General features: G+C 46.9%; 1 protein-coding gene across 1 annotated transcript in view; it reads right to left on the minus strand.

Annotated features, from left to right (window-relative positions):
• The window catches only part of RAB26 (RAB26, member RAS oncogene family), a 270,507-nt gene that overhangs the window by 42,224 nt on the left and 214,434 nt on the right, over window positions 1-13,849 (minus strand). Inside the window, exons 3-4 of the mRNA XM_069984041.1 lie at window positions 3,738-3,779; window positions 3,548-3,614 (exon numbers count right to left, since the gene is read on the minus strand). Coding sequence (XP_069840142.1) covers window positions 3,548-3,614; window positions 3,738-3,779 — 109 coding nt within the window. The remainder of the gene's footprint in view (window positions 1-3,547; window positions 3,615-3,737; window positions 3,780-13,849) is intronic.

Below are 13,849 nucleotides of genomic sequence, written 5' to 3' on the forward strand. Positions count from 1 at the left end.
CAAAAAAAAATCTGGATTGTTTAGTGCAGTGTTCTTATTAGTCTGCATTGCTGTAAATATCTCTGACCAGTGCAGTACAGTGTGGATTATAGCATACGTTCTATGTGTTATACCCCAGTATTCCTTGTACCTCTCTACTATCTTGTTCTGTTCTTGTTAATAGGTATTGTGTTGTTTTAGTTTTTAATTCAGCCTTGTTTACTCTATGGGTCCAAGAGTCGGATTATTGTTTCTGTTAGAGAGAGTTAGTCCAGGGCTTCCATAGGGACATTTACAGGGACAGTGAAGCTTAGTTGTCGGCTGTTAAGTCAGTTCAGGGCAAGGTCTAGGGAAAGATTAGAAACAGCTAGCAAGGGTCAGTCTTTATATTTTTTCCTATTTGTCATCTTCTGCTTCATTTATGTCTGCCATCAATATCATATGTTTCTCCCACTATCTATTCGGTGAGTCTGACTCATAGCTAGGATTTATGGGCCTCTACAGCAGAAAACTTTGCGTCCTATACGTTCCCTTCTCCCCCCGCTACCTCTACTTTTCTGCCCACCGCAGTCTCCCATTGTTCCTTCGTTCTCACCAGGGAGCTGGGAGCATGAACACTGGGGGACTGCACCGGGCCAGGTGAGTATGTGTATTGGGTGGGGGGCTCTTGTGGCTGGAGGTACAATGTTTCCTCTGGCCACAAGAGAGGCTGGCAGGGCAGGATGGCTTCTTGCTCTGTTAGTCAGAACGCCCCAGAATTTAACTGTGAGCGTTCATTATGCTGAAACAGCCAGGGGCCTGCAGGTGCCCTTAATGTATAGTAGTGTTGGGGTTCGTCTTTATGGTAGCTCCGCCACTGTTGTGACTTCCTATTTTTCTTATTATTATTTGCTAGCGTTGATTTGAGCTTGCTATGTTTTTCTTGAGCACTTGAGCACTGGCTTTACTGCAAGTCCTGAGGGTATCTGAGTACTGGAAGTCACAGTTAGGACCTAGACAAGGCAACTACTATATATATAAAGCCCATTTCTGCTGTCTAGCCAGTGTTGATATATGAATACACAATGCATGAGGCTTTATAGATATAATGCCGTGTGAATTAATGCGCCCTCTAAACCTTCCTCTGAAATGCACACCATAAACTACTTCCTCCTCCTCCTCAATGAATGGATATAGTAGATGGTGCAATATGGAGGAATTCCTGCCAATAACCTTGCTCTTGATCGATCAGCCAGGCTTAAAGGGCTGCGATGCTCAATGGCTGCGAGGTGCACGAGGCCTAATGAGCCGTATCATCCAGACTGTAATTAAAGAATGCATGGAATTACAATTTCCTTCACTCATCCTAAGTATTTCAGAGATTGACCTGTATGTGCTCATCACTAATGTATTTCTGAAGGACTGGCACGTAGACATATTCTGAAGGATCAATAGTCATTATTGGGATTAAACGCACGACTGCCCCCTAATGGTAGGTTATAGCAGAAGTTAAAAATAGATGTCTATCTGACATCCTTTACAGCAGCTGCATCCCCCTCCTCCCTCCCCCTTCACCATCTTCATCAATTGTTTTACACTAGGGCTTTTGAGCCACTATGTACAGACGCTATTAGACGTTCTTGGGCGATTACTGTCCGATAATCATTTGGCATAAGGCTATGTTCACACTACGTAAAAGTACGGCCGTTGTTGCCATCAGCAACAACGGCCGTATTTTGCACGTTGTGGAACAATACCTATTGTTCTATGGGATCCCGGCAGGAGCGTATACACATCGTATATGCTCCGGCCGGGATCCCGTGCGGCGCCACAAAGAACTTACATGTCAGTTATCTGCGGCCGCAATTCAGTGAATTGCGGCGTTAGGAAACCCTGTCAGTTCACACAATGAAGCAGCGGCTCGTTGTGTCCTATGGGGAGCTCTGAGCTCTAGCCCTTAAGACATTTCCTCTCCTCTTCCCCTCATTGGTCTCTCTAAAGCACTAGTTAGAAACTACAGATGCAGACCCTCCTCTATCCCCCGGATCACTATTTTTAATGATGGTTTCACACTAGATCGTTTTTTGTATTACTTTACTGTAAGAAATTTCCTTTTATTTTCACTGTTCCCTGCATACCCCCCCTTCGCCTCTTCACCATTTCCAACAATGGTTTCAGGCTACATGGATCTTTTGAGCCATTATGTACATTACTTTTCTCTCTTTTCCACATTATTTCATACAAAGCACTAAGTACCCTATCTATAAATGTTTCTCTTCTTTCTCCGTCATGTTTTCCCAAAGGAATGAGAAACTGCAGCTGCATCCCCCTCCTCCCTCCCCATCTCACCATCTTCTACAATGGTTTTACACTAGAAGAAATTCATTGAGCTACTCTGTAAGATATTTCTTCTCCTTTTCCTTAATATATTTTTTTTTGAAGCACTAAGGGGGAGATTTATCAAACTACTGTAAAGTAGAATTGTCTTAGTTGCCCCTAGCAACCAATCAGATTCCACCTTTCATTCCTCACAGATGATTTGAAAACTGAAAGGTGGAATCTGACTGGTTGCTAGGGGCAACTTAGACAATTCTACTTTACACTAGTTTGATAAATATCCCCCTAAGTGAGAAACTAGGGCTGCCCCCCCCCCTCCCTCCCACCATCTTTTATGATGGATTTTTGAGCCACTTAGTAAGACATTTTCTGGTTCTTTACCCGTCAGTTCTGCTGCACAGATACAAATTAGGCTGCATTTAGACTCATTTGAATGGCCCCGTTCACACCCCTGTATGTGTTACGGTGCTGTGATATGTGCCACAAAAAAAAGATCCGTGCATTGTGGACAGCTATGAATCCACATCTATATTGCTGTCTGTAGCTACGAGTCTGCGGTGTGGCTACGAACGTGTCACTGTAGCCTAAAACAACCAGTACCAGAACTTTGGAGACAGCAGCTTAAGGCTATGTTGGCACAATGGTTTTTTAAGGTGAAAAAATAAAATTTTTTGATAATTACGATGATCATTTTTTACCATTAAAAATTTATCATTAACTAAAATGAAAAAACAGAAGCCATTTTTTCACCTTGAGACTATGTTCACACTACAGATGAGACCGTCCGTTCCGTGACCCGGCCGGTCTATGCCTGGATCATCCCGGTACTTAAGTACTGGCCAGATGATCTTTCCAGCCGCAGGGTTCTGATGCGGGCGCATGAGCGCGCACCCGCATCAGAACTTGCCACTGCACACAATGAAGCAAGCGGCTGGAGCCACTTGCTTCATCGTGTGAACTGACATGGGTTTCTACGGCCGCAATTCACTAAATAGTGTGAACATAGCCTAAGGGTGCATTCACACGTACAGGAGCTCCAGCAGATTTGAAGTTGCAGATTCAATGCAAAGTAACTCTGGGCCATCAAATCTGCTGCAGATTCAAATCTGCGCCATCAAATCCGCTGCAGATCTGCTGTAGATCCTGTACGTGTGAACGCACCCTAAAAAAACATTGTGTGAACATAGCCTGAATCTCCTCACCCTGAACCTAGAAGAAGCACCAGAGCGTCCTGGTTTGTCCACGTACTCACCGTGGGCGTCTCTGTAATAGGCATGTGTAACACTACGAAATCGCTCCTGTCCGGCAGTGTCCCAGATCTTTAAGAAAGAGAAGCCAGGCAATAATATAGTCACGAAGCGTGAAAATCACAGTCACGGCATTACGGTACATTAAAGTACATTAAACGGGAGAAAACATGAAGGAAACACTGTGTTCTTTACCTGCAGCTTGACTTTAACACCATCCACATTCAGCACTTTGTTCTGAAATACAAGATAAAAGCATAATTACCGATGAGAAGAAATCTCGCTGGGGAAATAAGTTGTATACAGCCGTATATAGAGTGCAGGAAATATATAGAAATATATATAGAAAATAGTCAAAGTAGTTTCCTACTCCTCCCCTTCCATGCAGTATTAGAGATTCATGGACATTTTTACACACATTTTTATACCTAAATACTGCCATACAAATGATACCATACAAAACACTAAATACTTATGTATATATGGATTCTGACCAAACCTTTAAAGTAGTTATCCTGGATATTAAGATGCCACAAAATGTGGATACATGCATAAATATATTAAAGGGGTATTCCCCCCAAAATTATTTTTGCATTAATATGTTGCCCACCCGTAGCTTTCCATCTTTCCAATATAAACTTATTATGGATTCTGCACAGTTTTGCTGCTATCTAGATGCATTCACCCCCCCACCAAATGCAGAGAATCATCAGCTCTCAGTCCAACCCTGACACGCTCCCTGCTCCTGGCCCGCACCCTCCGAGACGGCATCACGTGTCCTCAGTCTCTTCAATGGGCCGGGTTAGCGCTTGTACCCCAGTCCACTGAAGAGAGGGAGGATAGTGAGACAGTCACAGCTGCTGCTGCTGTTCACTGTCTGCCTCACTAAGAGCACCCAGAGCTCACCCGCCCCGCACCCTGTATCCCCCCACCCCCCGCAGCTCACCCGTTGGCCTGTGAGTGCAGCCCTCCTTCCCAACCCCCCAAAGCGATCTCCCGGCAACCCCCGTCCCCCTCCCTACAGCCCGATCTCCAGGTGCCCCCCCCCCCCCCCCCCCCCAGTATAGCCTGCAGCCACCCTCCATCACCGATCCCTCCCCCCTGCGTCTCACCCGGCAGAAGCTGTGGCTTTCCCAGTTCTTGCAGAACTACAGCTCGGGCTCCGCACTGATCTCACCTGGTTGCTAATGCGGGCGGCCGGGTGAGACGCCAGTGCGGAGGTGGCGATGCGGGCGGCCGGGTTACATGGTTGGGGCAGGCGGCATTACACGGTGGGGGCAGTCGGCAGGCGGCATTACATGGTTGGGATCACATGCACTTACAGACCGGCTCTCCCGGCTCGGGCAGAACTACAACTCCCTGCATGCATGGAGAGAAGGCTGAGCATGCTGGGAGCTGTAGTTCTGCAAGAACTGGGAAAGCCACAGCTTCTGCCGGGTGAGACGCAGGGGGGAGGGATCGGTGATGGAGGGTGGCTGCAGGCTATACTGGGGGGGGGGGGCACCTGGAGATCGGGCTGTAGGGAGGGGGACGGGGGTTGCCGGGAGATCGCTTTGGGGGGTGGGGAGGGGGGGCTGCACTCACAGGCCAACGGGTGAGCTGCGGGGGGTGGGGGGATACAGGGTGCGGGGCGGGTGAGCTCTGGGTGCTCTTAGTGAGGCAGACAGTGAACAGCAGCAGCAGCTGTGACTGTCTCACTATCCTCCCTCTCTTCAGTGGACTGGGGTACAAGCGCTAACCCGGCCCATTGAAGAGACTGAGGACACGTGATGCCGTCTCGGAGGGTGCGGGCCAGGAGCAGGGAGCGTGTCAGGGTTGGACTGAGAGCTGATGATTCTCTGCATTTGGTGTGGGGGGGGGGGGGTGAATGCATCTAGATAGCAGCAAAACTGTGCAGAATCCATAATAAGTTTATATTAGAAAGATGGAAAGCTACGGGTGGGCAACATATTAATGCAAAAATAATTTTTGGGGGAATACCCCTTTAATGGTGCTTGGTGCTTTCTTTCCAGCTCAGCTGCTCATTGTGCAGAAACCTTTCCTGGCTGGTTGGGTGAGTGTCAGTAATTCTCTGGTATTCTTCCCACTACTCCCCGTCTGCAACTCCATCCTGCTCCCTCCACTACTCCTACTTGCAGTCTCCAACCCTGTGCTGCTCCCTCCCACTACTCCTCTCAGCAGTGTACATCCCCACCCTGCTCCCTCCACTACACCTTCTAGCAGAGTGCACCCTCCACTACAACTCCTCCTTGCAGCCTGCCTGCCTCTCCTGCTCCCTCCACTACTCCTCCTCCTTGCAGCCTGCCCGCCTCTCCTGCTCCCTCCACTCCTCCTCCTAGTGGCCTGCCTGCCTCCCTGCCCTTCTCCCTTCGCTACTCCTACTTGCAGTCTCCATCCCTGTGCTGCTGCTTCCTCCAACTCCTCCTCCTAGCAGTCCACATCCCCACCCTGCTCCCTCCACTACTCCTCCAAGCAGCCTGTCTGCCTCCCTGCCTTTCTCTCTCCACTACTCCTCCTAGCAGTCCACATCCCCACCCTGCTCCCTCCACTACTCCTCCAAGCAGCCTGTCTGCCTCCCTGCCTTGCTCCCTCCACTACTCCTCCTAGCAAGCTGCATGCGCTTCCTGCTTCCTCCCACTACTCCTCCTAGCAGTCTGCATCCCCACCCTGCTCCCTCCACTCCTCCTCCTAGCAATCTGTATCCTGCTCCTTCCCACTCCTCCTCCTAGCAGTCTGACACAGGAGAACCAGAAGACTGTTCTGGAGATCTTGTGGTTCTCTCTGTCCTGCATGATTGATGTACAGGACATAGAACTAGAAAGGCAGGGTGGGGAGGGAGGAGGCCTGCATGCTGCTGCTCAATGACACGTTAGTTTGGAAGCAAAACAGGTTTTTATAATTTTGCAAATCCATCTGCAGGGAGATAGTACAATTGGTTTCAGCTATCTGCCCACGTCTACACCTCTGAGCATGATACAGCCTGATACTTTACCTTTAAATGGTTTTAACTGCGCTCCCCAATGGAGCCATAATAGAATATGATATAGATGCCCTAATGTAAGCTAACTCCTCTAAGAGTTAACCTATTCTCACGCATCGCTCTCTAGCTCAGCCTAAACACAGCGTTCTGTATAATTGTTTGCGTATTCTCCTGGCGAAGAAGCGTTTACACGGTATATAAGCGGTAATTGCAGGGGTGGAACATCACACTCAGCCGAAGAGTATCAACACAATATACAAGCCGGAGAGGTGATTAAGCAAATTCCCAAGTAAGTCTGGGTCTTCTGCAACTTGGATTGCTAATTTTCCAATTAGCCTTAATACGCACCTCATTAAATGTGACCTTAGCTCAGAAGTCTATCATTCCCAGACAGCTACGACACGGCTGCACAGTGCTCCTCATAGACAGGGAAAGCACAAGGAGACTGCAGTCAGCCGCAAGGGATCGGCAGGAAGTACTGAAGGATGATAGGGGATGTTAGGGCTGCTACCCCCGACACATAGGAATTTACATAATTTAGGAATTTAAATAATAGTGATTACATTTACAATGCTGGTACTGTAAGACATTGTGGATTTTATCAGGTAATGTGGGACTAAGGGAGTCATGTACAGAAAACTGACACAGCCCTGTGGTGTACTAACTCTCCTTAAGGAGATCCAGCTGAAGCAATGGTTTATGGGAAAGAATTATGCAAATCAGCTTTTCTCCAAAAGGAAGAAAACAGTCTCTCTAGTGCCACCTGGGGGTGGCTATGCTGTTAGTCAGTGTTTGACTTCTTTAAGGGGTATTCTGGTATCAGAACATTTTATTAAAATAAAGCTACTATCCTAATATTAGATATATACCAATATACCAATACTTCATCAGATTTTGCATGGATCACCCCCAACATTAAGTTAAAAACAGAAGAACTACAAACTGTATATTGTCTCCATCTCCCCAAATCCTCTCTCTCTGTAGACAATACATCATCTTATGATATCTGATATCACAGAAGCCTTGGTTGGGTCTTGTCTTTGAGCAATAGCCCCACCCTCAAGTGATGTCACCACCTCTAAACAGCGCCCCCAGCCTACTTCACTGTTTTCCTGTCCTTTAGACAAATACATATATTTTTTTTATTGGGACATTTATGTAAGAATTAAATGATGATACAGAAAGAGCAGAAAGGAAGTGACTGCAGCAGGTGCTTTAAACTCATTGATTGTAAGATAGTCTGTAGTGAAATGAGATGTTATGCAACATCTTTGGGTGGGAAACTGGCAGGAGTGCTGTGGGAGGAGGTTGGCAGGGTGGGAGGACAATGAAAAGCTGAGGGAAAGCAATGCATCCTGGGAACTGTGATACTGAGCAGATGCTCAAATAAGTACAACCATAAAATATAGTGCTAAGACCCCAAAACAAATGAATCTTTGGTGGCTTCAGAACTAAGGCACACAGGTAATGCTAATGCTTCTTTAGCATATTATTTACCTACGTCAGAAACCTATTAGTAGACAGCTGTTTTGGGGTACCCATCCTCCATCTAGAGCAGGGCACCGTCTTAGGTCTTTGCTGACTATAGAGAAATCTACAAGACTTTACAAACGGCTGCCACATCTTGTCTCGGAAAACGTGGCCAGAAATACAGACCTTGACTTAGTAAAAGGATATTTCCCCAGCTCAGAGGGTTCTGGAGGGTATTCTGCCCCAAAGAAGATGGAAATCAGACAATCAACACTTGAGATGGCTTGCATGCCAACATGGCTACCATGGCTGGAGAGGCATGTTTATTGTCACCAGTCTCATCTAGATGTCAACACTGGTGAGAACTGCAACAGAGGCCATATTAGTTGTCACCAATCTCTTCGGGGTGACAACCCTGGTGAGATCTATAATAGAAGCCATATTAGTTGTCACCAGTCTCCTCGGAAACAGAAATAATCTGGAATTTTGCACAATTTAACAGAAGATGAAAACACTGAAATCTGCTTATTTATCAAAAGAACAAACTTATTAAATAATCCCCCAGAATTGTATGGTGATTTCCCATAAGGGGCTCAGACACCCCTGATTTGGGCTCCCGGCCCGCTCTTATTTGATCGCAGCTGTTCCGAGCCCCGGGATGCATGTACTGCATTCTGCAATATATTGCCTCATTTGTCATGTCGGAGGAAAGGCTGGACTCAGCAAAAGTAACGTGGCACAGATCCTATTATCAAAGCCAGACCGATTGTAAACCACAGAGGTGCCATAGGCTCTAAACAATGCCTCTTAAAGGGCAACTGTAATAGAACATGACTTATTACAACCCACACAGCGTTATTATGATTGAGCAAACCCAGCAGTCTAAACACGACTTACTTGTTAAACTCTATGGCTGTTTGGGGACATGGTGGAGGTACACTGCTCCAAATGAGAGTTGGTAATACCAATCCATCACCTGGGGGGCGCTACTTTACAGTGTGGGTGTTATAATAAATGGTTACATGCCAAACAGGAAGTCATCTATTGACTAAGCTTACTATGCATCAGTGGCAGGAACTTAACTCTACTTATTACCCTGATTACCCTGTTAGAACGTCGTTTGGAGAGGAGACAGCAGCAAGCGATCAGTGGTTGAAGTTGATGTATTGGAAGCAGGAAAAACGAGCAAGCGTAAGGGTCTGACAAGGGCTAAATTGGGACCAAAAGGATGAGGTTTCTCCTTGAGGAGAGCGTCATAAAGAGACATATAGGCCATTGTAGTCTAAATTGTGATGGCTTAATGAGTGGGAGGTAGAGCTCCAGCCTGGTCAGAGCATTCATGTTCGCCTCGGTCCACCACCACAATGTATTGATTGATTGATTGATCATGTTTTCCATCATGTGGGCCCTGGGGATTAGGTTGTGCGTCACTTACCTGGGAAAGAGATGGCACCAGGAAGAAGACAAGTGGCGGGACAGTGTGATGGAAAATGAGGATATGCCAAAAATGTAAAAAAAAAAAACGATGGCACCTATCTCCAAAACTGAGATCCCTTGACACATCCATCTATTCACTGTCTGGATGTATTGACAAGTGAACAGCTCATTAGGTAATACGAGGATCTGGGACTATTAAAAAGATGTGTGCAGGTCTCAATGGTGGGATCCATGTCTATCAGTAGACATGTGTGCGACTCTAGCATGCCTGGGTCTGTCCGAGCCTGAGCGCTCGGCATTTGATTACCGGTGGCTGAAGAAGTTGGATCCTGTCCTTGGGAGTCCTGGAAAACATGGATACATCCTAGGTCTTGTGTCCAACTTCTTTAACCACTGATAACCGAATGCCGAACACTTGGGCTTGGATGGACCCAAGCATGCTCATGTTGCGCTAATCTCTATCAGTTATTTATATATGTTATATTTGTCTAAGGGTATGTGCACACTGAGGAATTCTCACGTATAACATCCCGCAAATTCTGCAGCTTGCCCCGCGCACTCCTGCTTGACTCTCCGGCCTCCGCCCGTGCTATTGACTCCATTCTATGCTCAGGCAGCTTCTGACGTCCGCCCAAAGAATTAACATGTGCTTGGGAACACCTCTTTAAAGCAACTCTGTACCCACAATCTGCCCCCCCCCACCCCCCAAAACCACTTGTCCCTTCGGATAGCTGCTTTTAATCCAAGATCTGTCCTAGGGTCCGTTCGGCAGGTGATGCAGTTATTGTCTTAAAAGAATATTTTAAACTTGAAGCCCGTGCCAAACAGGAGTATCTGTGCCCTAACTTTGCACAACCTCTCTGTCCCTCCTCCCCACCCTCTTCAGCATTAGGAATGCTCCAGGCAGATTGTCTCCTATTCCCCACCTGTGGCAGCCCGGCACATGGGCTGGATTGTGCAATGTTCAGCATGGGGAAAATGTTTCAGTGGCATTCCTAATGATGAAGTGGGTGGGAAGGAGGGACGGAGGGTTGGTGCAAAGTTAGGGCACACATACTCCCGTTTGGCACGGGCTTCAAATTTAAAAGTATTTTTTTAAGACAATAACTGCATCACCTGCCGAACGGACCACAGGACAGATCTTGGAATAAAAGCAGCTATCCGAAGGTACAAGTGGTTGGGGGGGGGGGGGCAGATTGTGGGTACAGAGTAGCTTTAAGGGGTTGTACAAGATTAAAAAAACATGGACACCTCCTTCTAGAAACAGTGCCTCACCTGTCTATAGTTCATAACTGGTGTTGCAGCTCCAGTAAAGAGAGTTGATATTCTGCATCGCGTTATTTACACAGCACAAGTCCAGAAAAAAACCATTTATATTGGCTGTGAAGTGTGCGCACTATGGGTAGTCAATCTTGTACTCTATCCAACAACGTGTGATATTCCTAAAATAGTACAGTAAAGCTCAGCGGCCCCCTGGAAATCTGAACTGTAGCCAGGGGGTAAAGTAGCAGCAATTGCGGCTTACAAGCCAGTAGGACACAAGAATTAAGTTGGATAAATGTGAGGGAGGCTGAGGAGCGAGAATCAGCACGAAACACAAAATGTGAAGAAGAAAAAACATTGAGACGACTAAATCCGGTTGATCTGTTTATCAGCTAAACTATTATTATGGATTAAGCTGCCAGGGAAACACAAGAGCCGCGTTACCAAATGGCAGCTGTATAGCTATCAATCAGCCGATAAAACGCTCCGGCTATGCAGTTGTCAGTCAATTACGGATCAGCCGCAATCACAGCCCGGAAACTTCAACGTCTATTAATTGATGGTTACTCCTCGGGGACAGAGGACAAGACCTGTCTATTTAATAGGAAGGTATTACTGAACCTCAAGCCACTGCCGTATCAAAGGATTGAGCCAAATAACCAGGGATGGATTCTATACCTTGATAACAGACTGAACATCGATAACTATGGACCATTCTTTACAGGTCTTTGCTCCCACTGAAGGATACAACTGCAAACAAGTCTTAAGTGTATCATAAATATTCCTTTCTACAAATAGATAGGCCGTGAAAAATTGTTGGAGAAGTGAAGATTTATAGACAAACACTAACTCACTAGTTTATACAGTTACAACCACCATGGTGTTGTATTTCGACACTCGAAGGTCTAGGGCAATTTCCTTCCCTAAGAACAACTGGAGGCCAACAAAGACCAATTCTTGGGTTATAAGTTATAATGGTCGCCTAAAAGCATAGCCAACTCTATCTAATACAGTCTCTAGATGTGGGATGTAGTCATCTCTTGGTGATGATGGGTGTCTTAAAATCCGCTGCGCTCCCTATGGACACTGGCGACTGTGGAGTTATATTTTACTTGGTGACAAAGCAAAAATCCAATGTACAATGAGTATGGGTGCCAGGGAAGAATAGGACCTGCACACAATGCTTGCTGGGCATTGGATGCTTATTACTTTGACTGTACTGCCCAGTGTATGGCTGCGTCTCTATGTGTCCAAAGTCAAATTGTCGGGAAAGTAAAGATAGCCATACCAACTGATAATCTATCTCTCCCATCCTCCCCATGCACATGAACATTCATGTTGGGAAAAGTCATAAACCTTATACTACATCATCTGGGGTCGGGTGTGCTGCATTTTTGCTGCTGACTAGTGATGAGTGAACCTACCAAACTTTCAAGTTCCTTCCAAACCAAATGCAGGGCGTTTGACTCTCACTGTCCCAATAGGTGGAAAGGAAGAGAAGGAAGAACCCCCTGCTGCGAAGAAAGTCAGGTTTAGGACTGAATTCACAATACCCCAAACAGAAGGAGAATAGGCCCTATTACACGCGGCAATATTAAAGGGAATCTGTCACCCGGGACGCAGGAGCAGAGCCCTCCCGACCCCCGGGGCAGCCTCGGATACTTACCCTTTCCTGCAAGTCTCGCTCCTGGAACCAGTCCTAGGACGGAGATATCGGCGCCCGAAGCTGAGTGCGCGCTGTATGCTAATCAGCAGAGATTAGTCCGATGCCCATAGAGAATAACTGGAGCCACCATCCTCTATGGCCATCGGACTCATCTCTGCAGCGCGCGCACCGCTTCCAACGGGGATATTTTCATCACCTGACCAGTTCCAGGAGCGGGACTTGCAGGAAAGGGTAAGTATCCGGGGCTGCACCAGGGGGGGTCGGGCGGGCTCTGCGCCGGCGTCCCGGGTGACAGGTTCCCTTTAAGGAGCAAGCGGTCTGTCAGGTCAGATCTCAAGATCGTCTGGGTGGCCCATAGAAGATAGCAGCGGTCTGCAGCCAGTAGACTGTTGCAATCATTGTCGTTTTAATTCAACATGCTGAAATACAACGATCAGCCAACATTGTGTATGTCAGCTGATCGCTGTCTTTCAGTATGACCTATTACATCAAACGATTATCAGCGAAACAGATGGTAAGTGGCCAAGCACAGTCAATAATCATTTTGTGTAATAGGGCCTTAACTCAGAGAGACCTGGCAGTGGAATGGATCGCTATTTAATAAAGAACAGGGCAGGTCCTCTTACACGATCTCCACTCTTGTCTTGAGTTGAGATCCCTTGGGCAATTTCCAAAGTTTCAAGGCTTTGTCATTATGGGAGTCCTGCAGCTCCTGAATATCCCTAAAGATTAAAACCGATGGGTTCTCTACTGACAGCGAGTTTACCCCATAGATGCCATGAAACCCCTCACTGAGAACATAGTTAAGGCTTCCTGGCACAGTTGCACATTGAAGATGTTGCTACGGTGAAAATTGAGCACAGTTGTCAAACGTTTCACACGTTACTGTGCCCACTGAAGGTCGGCATTTGTTTTCATGCTATGCTACATGAAAGGCTGTAGAGAGACATGACTGGGACACTGGCCAGGGAGCTTTCCCTGCCAATATCCCTGTACAAATCATTCTGTCTAAATGATTATATTCATTATGGACGCCTCCTCCTCCTTCGTACAATGCTGCTCCACGTGCCGGGAGCTAAGGCCTCTCAACACCTTCCAATGGTCAGAAGCGAGACCCCCAGCTAGTCCAAGGCTTAGAGTCATCACCACTCCATCTGCGAAGAAAGCCCCGGGATTAGAGCGATCGTGTACCTGGAAGGGTATGTATGCAGGAGGAAGGGAGGAGGGGGACTTATCGACCGACACAGAAACCTGACAATCCACCATACTGACAGCAAGCCAAGCGAAACGGACATATGCATTATGGCGAAAAGCAGGAATCAGAAAAGCTCTCAGGTTTTCATGTTCCTGTGGATCAAGGAAGGCAGAAAATTACTGAACAGCATCATGATAAATGATCGCCAAGGTTAAGCGAAATTCACGAGCATGCCGCAACACCTTACTTACAGATGGAGCGATCGCTTATAATGAACGGCCATGAGATGGAATTGC

The sequence above is a fragment of the Dendropsophus ebraccatus genome, chromosome 9, assembly GCF_027789765.1.
Source record: "Dendropsophus ebraccatus isolate aDenEbr1 chromosome 9, aDenEbr1.pat, whole genome shotgun sequence".
Lineage (NCBI taxonomy): Eukaryota > Metazoa > Chordata > Amphibia > Anura > Hylidae > Dendropsophus > Dendropsophus ebraccatus.